The sequence below is a fragment of the Theobroma cacao genome, chromosome 7 (genome assembly GCF_053813885.1).
Source record: "Theobroma cacao isolate CCN51 chromosome 7, ASM5381388v1, whole genome shotgun sequence".
In the NCBI taxonomy this organism is placed as follows: Eukaryota; Viridiplantae; Streptophyta; class Magnoliopsida; order Malvales; family Malvaceae; genus Theobroma; species Theobroma cacao.
Window position 1 is genome coordinate 2,747,148 of NC_142645.1, and position 11,536 is coordinate 2,758,683.

The following is an 11,536-nucleotide window of genomic DNA, read 5'->3' on the forward strand; positions in this document are numbered from 1 at the left end:
GTATATTCATTAAGCATATCTATTGCAAAAGTGATGACTATATATTATAGTTTCTTTAGTTTTTATTATTGCATACATGATTCTATATGTTAAAGTTTCTTTACTTTCTGTTCTTATTTTTTTGCATATCTTGTCAATGCTTCTTTATAAAAATGGTTTTTCTTGACTAGTTACCTGTGAATGGAGTCTCGCAACATTTGCTAATTAGTGGCTCAAGTGATTGGGAGAAGTGCCTGGAGAGCTAAGCTGGTTGGAAAACCCGTTTGCTTCTTTCAAAAATCAATGTCAATGGTTCCATCTTGGCGATTCTTGGAGGTTTTTGAGCAGTGGCTTCGATTCTAGTCTTTAGGGCTTTACTTAATTAACCCAAACTGTTAAAGAGGACCTAAATACAAAGGTTCTTTCATAATGGACATATGGAGAAGACTTTTGGGATACTATTCTAGGATTTACAATTTGCTAAATTTGGGTGCTGCAGCTACTGTAACCTCCTGCATTATAGTAAAATCTCTTTCACCCTTTGACTGTGGATGTAGGCTATTAAGTCGAACCACGTAATTTGTCGCGTGTTTTTTTATACTAATTTGTTCCCTTGCTAATTATGATCAAATTCAGTTTGGTTTCGCATTTATATTTTTTATTACATTATCTATCAAAAGTATTGCTTTTTCGACAAGATGATGTTAGGGAGTTACCTTAAAATCTCGTCAATCCTCTCGCAATGACTATAGGTTAAGATAAATCATGTAAATTTTTTGTATTTTTGTTATACGTGATTATTTGCTTTGTTATTTACTATCAAATATGGATTGCTTCATTTCTGTATTTATAATTTTCATTATATTATTACAAAAGATATTGATTTATCCCAAAGTGTATCAAGTGAAAATATAGCAAACCTTTCAATTTTAGTTGATTAAGAAAAGTTATAAAATTGAAGTTACTCATTTCCAAAATAGATTAATTTTTGGATAAATGTCACTACAACTTTGCAAATGGTGTTCATTAAAAATACTTTTTACTTAAAATTTGCCATTAGTCATCAAAACACAAAAAGTAGATAGTACTCAATCACACGCTTAATTTATATGACTTGACATAAGGCATAAATCCATAAATAAAATTTCATATAAACAGTAATTTATTAGCACAGCAATGAAAACATATAAAAACAGTAATTCATCCTTCAAGCAAGATCAAATCCATCAATTTTTACAGATTCTAAATTTTCATGGATATAAGTTTTTGATGGAATAAAGGGCAAATCTCTGTTTGCTGTATTCAGATGTACTGGAAAATGAAAAGCATTACCTGCTGCTGCCTTGCTATGATTTTATTTCTACTGAAACATGATGACCAGCATTGATCTTCTGAATGGTAGTAACATGAGTTTTAAAGCCTTTGGCTAGGACATCATCATCAATGCCAGTGGCAAAAACAGTGGATGGAATACAAACTGTTCCAGCATTTTACACTGCCAAAGGCAGAAACAGCCATGGCAGGTTGATCAGAGCTAGGATTGTATTGGTAACAAACCAGTGCTTTCAGAAACCAAATTAGAAATAAGCTGAGAAGTCTCTTTATTGTTTGTGGTGCTTCTAAACTAGAGCAACTATTTCGGCGATGAAGAGAAATAATAGTGTCCTGTACTGTCACTGATTTAGGAGCAAACACGTAAGGTCAATTTTGCATTAGTTAAAATTTCATTTATTTAAAAGAAACAAGTGAAGCTCCGTGAAATTAAATGATGTTTGGTCCCTTGTCTTGCACTTACGTCCATGCAAGTCCCATCCTCTTGCCGTAACACTTCCTGGAAAGCCAACCAGGGTCCTTAACAGAGCATCTGACAGAGACTTGGTCAAAATACTTCTTCCTTGAGAATTCAGTCTCTATTAATGGTGGTAAGTGCCTTACTGTCAAACAACTAAAAGGTAAAAGTAGTGGACATTTACGAAAATTTGTCCACGATGATTTAGCCAGGCAACAATGAGGTAGCTCATTACTCATTACTATAAGAAAATTTACCGAGTAATGCTTAATTGCAAAAGAATCAAAATAGGGATCTAATTGTTTGCCCTTAATGAAATAATAATAGTAATTTTTACTTACAATGAGAATCAAATGCTTTCCATGTAAATCAACAAAATAGGTAAGAAATAAATACATAAAAATAATTGAAAAATGATAAAAATAAAGAGATCAATAATTCAAAAGTGCATCAATGATTTCATGTCCCATTTGGATAGGAGCACAACGAAAAATAAAATTAAAAGTGTTAACTTAATTTCATTTTGAATAATGGTAAATTTTGTTTAGGGTTCTTTTAAAAAAAAAATTGTTTAGGGAAAAATAATGCTTCATTTAAGTAATTCAATTTCTTGAAAATCTTATGGAGAAGACATTATATTATGTTTAAGGTCACAAACATAAAACCAATTTTACAGAATTAAAATTATCTTTAATGGAGTACCTCCCGTCCTTTATCTTTTTCTTTGAGAGAGAATTTAGTTAATAATACTTCTTCGATGACATTGCAATCTCCATTAATGGAGGTAATAATATTGTGTTCAATTCAATCATGAATAAAATATTATGCTTAATGAGGCTACAAATGACCAAAGGTTTCCCCATAACAAGGAAAACACAATTGACTGCACTTTCTTCAACATTTTTTAGCTTAGTTTTTCTCAATGCTGGTCATTTTTTTAATTGAAATTATAAAAACCAGGACAACAAGAACAAAAAAGAGAACAAGGAAAACCAAGACACAAGCCAAGATGATCACTACATTTGGTTTTCTGCAACTTATCTTTGCCTACAAAACATCATGGAGGCAGAACCAAATAAAGATATGAATTATTGGAATAGAAACAGTTCATCAATTGCCTACATTTGGAAATTGAAGGCAGGCAGAGTCCTTAACAGAACATCTGAGAGAGAATCAGTCAAAGTTTATTAATTTTCTATACCTACTCTTGTCCTATTGTAGCTGGTTATTATCAAAGAAAATAGAATAAAATTAGTGCGGACACTCACATGGGACGACTTTGACCCAACTTGCCAATGTTTTCCCATTTTTCTTCCTAGAGTTCCCATTTACGCATCTTCTTCTATCTCTCCACTATCCCCAGAGTTTGTTTGATTTCTGCCTTGCTCTTCTTTGAACTCAACAAAACCTACTCTTCCATTTTATTTTCCTTCATTTTCCCACAGTTCTTTTAGCTCAAAGAAGAAAAGCATCTCCGTTCTTTAACACTGCAAAAAAAAAAAAAAAAAGAGAACTGTTTTGTTTGATCCTTGTTAACTACTTTTCCTTTTCTTAATTCTGGTTTCCGGATCTCTGGAGTTGGTGAAGTAATTTCATCTCAATTAAGGTAAGTTTCAATAAAAAATATTAGATTCTCCATATTTAATTTTTTTATGTGCTCAATTTCTCTTATCATTTGTGAATTTCACTTCTTATTTTTTAAATTGGAAAATAAAATTAATTAATTTGTACTTTACTTCTTTTCTTCTTAATCCAATGAATATTTAATAATATACTATGTGTCGCATTTTCATATGAAATAGTTTTAATATTATGACTTTAAAATATGTAAACTATATGAATAAACATATACGGGAATTTCATTCTAAATTTTTTAATTATTATAAATATTCATATATTTTTTTCATTTTTACAGACATTTATGGATATTTTGAGAAAGTATTTTACAGAATGATAATACTATGCTTTTACTTTAATATGAAAAAATATTTTTAATTAATATGCACATGACGAGTGATAAGAATTTTTACATCTGCAGCTTTTTAATTTTCAAGTTGGTAGATCAACAATCCCTTCTCTTGTGATCCACATTTTCATAAAGGTAAAGTACTTTTGTAATTATTTTTTCTCTCTGTAAAACTGTTTATTTGTTAAAATTAAAATCAGAAAGATTTTTATTTTATGAAAGTTTCAAGTGATCTTTAATCAAAATATACAACATGTTTTAATAATTTAAAATTTTAGAGTTTGAGATATTAATATTACTTTACTAGCAGTATAATTTTTTTATTAAAAAAAATAAAAGGTGAGGCCAACAGTTCCAAAAGACAAAAGATTTTGGGCCCTGGTCTTCCTCTACGGATTTGAAATTGAATAACAAAAAAAGATTTATATTTGATGTACCGATTCTAATAGTTTTTGTACATAGTCAGTTTATCAAATGATACTATATCATTAACAAACAAATATAAAAATTGGTATAGTTTTTAAAATAAATATTAAAAAAATTTAATAACTAATGAAAGAAATATCATGGACGCAGAATCAAATAAAAATATGAATCAAATATCATTGCACGTGCCTACCAAAAATTTTAAAAAATATTCTTAAGCTTCCTTTCATCGTTTTTTTTTTTTTTACTTTTTTTTACAACTAATTTTTTTATTTATTAATAAGTTAAGTGAGAAATAAATGATAGAAAAGTAAAATCATAATTAATTAAAAAATGAGTAAATGGCAAAGGTAAAAGAGTAAATAAATGGTAAAACTATATTAAAACTAAAAAGATCCATTTCATTATTTAGAATATTACTTTATCAAAAACTTATTTTGATTTATTCAAACATGCTACAGATATGAAAACTTATTTTGTTTTCATAATTTAAGATTTTGGAGTTTAGATATTATAATATTACTTGTTACATACAGTAATTCTTGTTAACTAAATTTCACTGTCTCTTTCATTATCGTGTTACTTTGCTCGCATTTCACTGTTATCTGATTTAGATTCATTTCAACCAATTGGTAGATCCATGGCGGAGTCAATTTTATATGGGGCGGTCAGTAACATCTTGTCCAAGTTCGTGTTAAATGCTGGGAAAGATCTTGGCTTGATTTTTGGGCTGAAAAAGGAGCTAGAGAAGCTTCAAGGGACTCTCAGCACCATAAACGCTGTCCTTCTTGATGCTGAGGAGAAGCAGGAGAGCAGCCATGCCGTGAAGAACTGGATAAGTCGACTGGAAGACGTTGTATACGATGCAGACGACCTACTGGACGAATTCGACTATGCAATCCTCCGCCAGAAGGTGCTTGCTCGGAGACAGGTGCGCAAGTTCTTTTCATCCTCAAACCCTCTGGTATTTGGTCTTAATATGGGTCCTAGAATTAAGGAGATTATAGAGAGGCTTGACTCAATTGCAGCTGATATTTCTAAGTTCAACTTGAGTCCGAGAGTTGCAACAGATATGAAAGCTAAGTATACTAACAGGAAGACTGCCTCAAAGGTGAGACCAGAAATGATAGGGAGAGAGAAAGATAAAGAGCACGTTATAAAATCATTGTTTCAGAAGCATCATCATGGTGACAGCATCTCTAATATTGTTGCCATTGTTGGGTTTGGAGGTTTGGGAAAGACTACGCTCGCCCAGTCGGTTTATAACGATGTAGAAATAAAAAATGTCTTTAATCCACGAATATGGGTGTGTGTTTCTGAAGAATTTGATGTCTGTATAATTTTCAAGAAAATCTTGGAGTCGCTGGGAGATAGTAAAATAGATGACTTGGATCTAGATATTTACTTGAAGAGGCTTGAAGAAAATTTAAGAGGGAAGAGATATTTACTTGTGTTGGATGACGTATGGAATGAAAACAATTTAAAGTGGGATAATTTTTCAAAGCATCTAGTGTTTGGTGCTCCAGAAAGCAAAATTCTTGTGACAACTCGTAGTAAGAATGTTGCATCTATTATGGGGCTCAACAGTCCTCATGTTTTAAAAGGTCTCAATGAGGATCAATCTTGGACTTTGTTTGAGCAAGTGGCATTTGAAGGACAAGGCCAGATGGATCCAAAGCTTAAAGTAATTGGAAAAGATGTTGCACAAAAATGCAAAGGAGTTCCTCTCGTTATCAAATGTCTAGGAGGTTTGATGAGACAAAATCCTAATGAAAGATACTGGTCGTTTGTCCAAGAAAATGAAATATGGAAGTTACTTAAAGAAGATGATGGTGTTATCCCGGTGTTAAAATTGAGTTACATTCACCTACCAAGTCATTTAAAACAATGTTTTGCTTTTTGTTCAATTCTCCGAAAGGACTACAACATACCTAAAGACAGGTTGATCCTAATATGGCGAGCACAAGGTTACATTCAATCACAGATCAGAAATGAGAATATACAAGACATTGGTGATGAATACTTTAATGATTTATTGTCAAGGTCATTTTTTCAAGAAGAGGTGAAAGATGAGAATGGGAATATTATTCGTTGTAAAATGCATGATCTTATCCATGATCTTGCATTATCAGTTGCAAAAAGTAGTTTTTCTTCAATGAAAGATGACAAAGAAAAACTTCCAAAAGGTGTCCGTCATGTGATATTAGAATGGGAACATACAAATATCCAAAAAGAAGTTTTCACACATTTGTCGAAAGTAAAGGGGATAAGGACTCTACATTTTCGGTCAGACATTTCAAGGGAATTATTCATTCGATGTGCAAATTTTTCAAAATTCAATTGTTTACGCATATTGAATTTGAGTTTCAGGAACTTTAGAATATTGCCAAACTCAATTGGTAAATTGAAGCACTTGAGATATCTTAATCTTTCTGGTAATTATGAGATGGAAGTGCTTCCAGAAGCAATAGCCAAATTGCACCATTTGCAAACTTTATTACTCTATTATTGCAGTAATCTTAAAAAGTTACCAAAGCATATACAACAATTGATTAGTTTGGAATATCTCGAGCTTGATCTTTGTGAAAAACTAACGTGCTTGCCAGAAGGGTTAAGGGAATTGACATCCCTACGAAGATTGGATAGATTTATTGTAAACACTGTTGAAAAGAGTTTCTCAACTGCAGCCACGTTGAATGAATTGAGAGACCTAAATGACCTTGAAAACCACTTGGGAATTGAAAACTTGGATATGGTGAGGAATGTGGAATTAGAATCAATGGAGGCAATTTTAAGGGAGAAGAAACGGCTTCAGTCTTTGCGATTACAGTGGGGACCCAATATAAGGGGAGACAATAAAAAGAATGAGTTGTTGCTGGATAATCTTGAGCCACATCCAAATTTGAAGGAGCTCACTGTGTTCGGGTATGAAGGGGCAAGGTTTTCGACGTGGCTATCTTACTTGAATAATTTAATCAAACTTAAAATAGAACATTGTTGGAGGGTTCAACACGTAGCAACATTGCCTCCCTTGGATCATCTTTCATCTCTCAAGTCTCTTACTCTTGATAATTTGCATCTTTTAAAACACGTGGCGGATCATGATGGGAAGGAATATGACCGTTCTTTGCCAACAGCATCATTCTTCACATCGCTTAAGGAACTTAAGATCCGAAACTGTCCCAATCTCAAAGGATGGTGGAGGACAAAGAATGAGAACCAAGGTTCAACTGTTGAGCTGTCGTGGTTTCCTTGCCTTTCCAAGTTAGAAATAAAAAATTCCCCGAACTTAACCAGCATGCCGTTGTTTCCATCTCTCGACCAAGATTTGACTTTGGAAGGTACTAGCATAAGGCCTTTGCAAGAAACATTGAAGATGAAGATGACCAAGGCTAGCATGACATCAGAAGGAGCATCATCATCATCATCAGAGATTACTTGTCTTTCTTACTCTTCAACTACCCTTCCTCTCTCCAATTTGAAGTGTCTGACTCTTATTGACATTAAGGATCTAGAAGCTCTGCCAGAAGAGTTCCTACTCAATCTCACTTCTCTCAAAACGCTTAGCTTTTCTAAGTGCCCTGAATTACAGTACTTGCCAGAAGGGACGCATCAGCTTACCTCTTTACAAGAATTGTGTGTTAAAAATTGCCCCAATCTGAGGGCTTTGCCGGACTGGGTTCTTAATCTCACTTCTCTCGAAACACTCGAAATTCAGAGTTGCTCTGAATTACATCACTTGCCAGAAGGGACTCATCGACCTACCTCTTTACAAGAATTACATGTTGGAGATTGCCTTAATTTAAAAGCTTTGCCAAATTGGATCCCTAATCTCACTTCCCTGAAAACAATTGACATACGGGGTTGTGATAAATTACAGTACCTGCCAGAAGGGATACAACACCTTACCTCCTTACGAAGTTTGTCAATCATCGGATGTCCCCAGTTATCGGAAAGATGTAAAAAGGAGACCGGAATCCACTGGCCTCACATTGCTCACATCCCTTATATTTATATTGAGGGCAATTGATTAAAGATGATGATGCAGTCTAGGTAACCATATTTTTCTTCACCTCTGTTCATATTTTCTCCCTCTATCTGATAATTCCTTGTTTCTTTTATTTTCTTGGAGTTGGCTGATTTATACTCTGTTCTATGCATGTAATCCATGTCGGTAAAATAATTCGTCAATGCAAAAGTGGATTTAATTAAGACTCTGCTATTTCTTTCTAATTACGTGGACTGACAATACTATTTGTTTTTCTGTTCTTACTTTAAATTTTCCTTTCTTAAGTAAAATATTACTAATACGTAGAGTGAAAGGACTTTGAACTGAACATAACTTGAAGTCAAGGCTTTGCTAGTATTTCACAGCAATTGGGAACTTTTTCCTTGTTTGAATCCCTCATTCTTTAATTATAATCTTAAAGTTTAAGCATTTAGGATCTCACTAGCTCTTGATGGAACCCTTGTACAGGTTGCATACTTATTGTCAAAGCATTAAATTCTATATTCTTGCACAGACAAATTTTAGAAAAAAAATACAGCAGTATGAATGTACTAACGTTATCTAATTATTCTGATTTTTCACTTTTTCATATCAATTCCTAACAATCTTTTAAATGTTTCCTTTCACCTTTTTCAGTGATGCTAATCTGTATCCGGAGGAGATTGATGTGATTCAGATATTCTCAGCAGTTTTTACTTATTATGTTAACATAAGTACAAAATGGAGTTCATGAATAGATTATTGTAAGTAGTTTCACTTTCCCTGATTTTTATGCATTAATCAACGCAAAATCATCTCTTATACAATGAGACTACGTTAGATGTTCATGCCATATCTTTTCAGAAACTAAACCAAAATTAAATAGACAAGGATCGTCAGACAGATTGCTTCTATCAAAGAGATTCTAAATAATTGAAACACTGGTGAAATGAGCTGATGAGGTGTGAGAGTGAGAGTCCTTTTTACGGATTTATATATTTCTTCTTTTTTCCATCTTCTCTTCGAGGAAGTGGCTAATACTATAACCTCTTCCTTTCAACTAGCAGATGGAATTAAGTATTAACCTTAGAATATTGTTTTTTCTAGAGTATCTCTGGGGATTTGCAACTACAAGTTTGTTAGAGGGCCTATCTTTACAAGAATCTTGAGCAGAAAGATAGTAATAGTAGAAAATAATGTGAAAGTCTGCTTGTACATTTCCTGCTGTATCCGTTGTGATGACGAGATATTGCTATCGGTAATGTTTCCTCCTCTTCTTGTTGTAGGAACATGCTTTCGTAAGGAATATACTAACATCATTTGTTTCTTTTTTCTTCGTGTTTATAATGGGATGGTAAACAATTTTTCATTGTTTGAAGGTGGACGATTTGATCTGCCTAATTTCCTTCCAGAGCAGAATAGGTGTTGAATTGAAACCAGGAAAAACTTTTAATGGTAAAATTTTCCATTTATTCCGTTTGTCGTACCAATTTCATTTGCTTTCAGTAGGGAAACCATTAATTAACACCCAACTTCACACTTCTTTCTGCATGTTTTTACTGGGATTATGGACTTTTTCTGATAGTTTGAGAGAGTACATATGGATTTCAACTTGCCAATGCCATTGTGAAGTAGAGTCCTAGAATCGATGGATTGGAAGCTTTACTCTCAACAGTGTCATCACTATCTATGTGAGAGTTAAATTTTGCTTTGAGTATTTAAATTCAACAAAGGCTAACTGATGAAAACAATTGAACAGCTTGACCTCTGGTTTCTTTTTTGGGTAACGACGACTGCACAACATGCAACTCTTTCACCTTCTCTTATCAAGAAGTGAGCCTTGATCTAACGATCTTGAATTCAAGGTTAATTGGCTTTTCATTTATTGCTATATTATATATGAGGAATGTGCTGTTTATAGAATCCTCAATATTTTTGCATTGCTCCAACATTTAAGATTTTTGTTTTCCATACAAAAAGAAGAGATGCCAATGACATGCCCGCCAACTCCCTTCCAGCCATTTTTGAAATGCAGCTATTCTCAAGGCATTATCTATTGCAGACAGGATTCTATATGTTATAGTTTCTTTAGTTTTTGTTCTTATTTTTTTGCATATCTTTATCCTCAATGCTTCTTTATAACAATGGTTTTTTTGACTAGTTAGCTATGAATGGAGTCAACCAACCCTTGCTAAGTAGTTGCTCGAGTGATTGGGAGAAGTGCCTGGAGAGCTAAGCTGATTGGCTTTGATTGGAGGTCTTTGAGCAATGGCTTCGATTCTAGTCTTTAGGCCCTTACTTAATTAACCCAAACTTTTAAGGGGACCTCTTTCATAATGTACATATGAAGAAGACTTTTGGGATGTCATTCTGGGATTTACTATTTGCTACATTTGGGTTCTGTAGCTATTGTAACCTCCTGCTTCATAGTAAAATCTCTTCCACCCTTCAACTGTGGATGTAGGCTGTTAAGCTGAACCACGTAATTTCTTGTGTGTTTTATTATGTTGGATTGTTTGTTTGCTATTTATCATCAAATTTGATTTGATTTCACATCTATACTTTTTGCTATGTTATTTGTCAAAGTAATTGCTTTTTCGACAAGATAATCTAAAAGAATTTCCTTAAAATGTAGTCAATTCTCTTGTAATGAATATAAATTAAGATAAATCATGTAAATTTTTTCTATTTTTGCTATACATGATTGTTTACTTTGTTATTTACCATTAAATTTGAGTTGCTTTGTTTTCCATTTTTATATATTTCACTATGATATTGTAAATGTTATTGGTTTATCCCAAAATGTATCAAGTGAAACTATCATAAATGTTTCAATTTTAATAGATTAAGAAAAGTTATAAAATTGAAGCTACACATTTTCAAAACGGATTAATTTTTCGATAAAACACAAAATGTAAATAATACTCGATCATACTCTTTATTATATAACTTGACATAAGCCAAAGATCCATAAATATAATTTTATATAAACAGTGATTTATTAGCAAAGCCATAAAAATAAATAAAAACAGTAATTTATCCCTTCAAGCAAAGATCAAATCTGTGGAATTTTACATATTCATATCTCCCTTTTGTGTTTCGAAATTTTCATGGATCTAAGCATTTGACAGAAAAAAGGCTAATCTCTATTTGCTGTATTAATCGAATGTACTGGGAAAAAAAAACCATTACCTGCTGCAGCCTTGCTATGATTTTATTTCTATTCATATCAAAATGTATCTGCTGCCTTGATCAATGGTAGCAACATGAGTTTAGTATTGGTATAAACAGTTGACGGAATAAAAACAGTTCCTTTCGGATACAAAACTATGGTTATATTGGTATAAACTGAGAAGGTGAAGGTGCCAAAACTAGAAATAATCGCAGT

The 11,536-nt window shown here is 32.8% G+C and overlaps 1 protein-coding gene across 4 annotated transcripts; it reads left to right on the plus strand.

The window, feature by feature from the left end:
* Positions 1 to 3,031: 3,031 nt before the first annotated feature.
* On the plus strand, positions 3,032 to 10,634 carry LOC108662832 (putative disease resistance protein RGA1). 4 transcript variants are annotated; one of them, XM_088808592.1, is made up of 8 exons: positions 3,032 to 3,374; positions 3,807 to 3,869; positions 4,775 to 8,213; positions 8,806 to 8,912; positions 9,256 to 9,406; positions 9,528 to 9,839; positions 9,908 to 10,013; positions 10,310 to 10,634. In XM_088808592.1, the coding sequence occupies exon 3, from the start codon at positions 4,801 to 4,803 to the stop codon at positions 8,188 to 8,190; it is 3,390 nt and encodes a 1,129-aa protein (XP_088664718.1). In that variant the 5' UTR covers positions 3,032 to 3,374; positions 3,807 to 3,869; positions 4,775 to 4,800; the 3' UTR covers positions 8,191 to 8,213; positions 8,806 to 8,912; positions 9,256 to 9,406; positions 9,528 to 9,839; positions 9,908 to 10,013; positions 10,310 to 10,634. The 4 variants fall into 4 exon arrangements, with proteins under 4 accessions (XP_088664718.1, XP_017979927.2, XP_017979929.2 ...); XM_018124438.2 differs by having other exon boundaries at positions 4,797 to 8,213; XM_018124440.2 differs by lacking the exon at positions 3,807 to 3,869.
* The last annotated feature ends 902 nt before the right edge of the window (positions 10,635 to 11,536 follow it).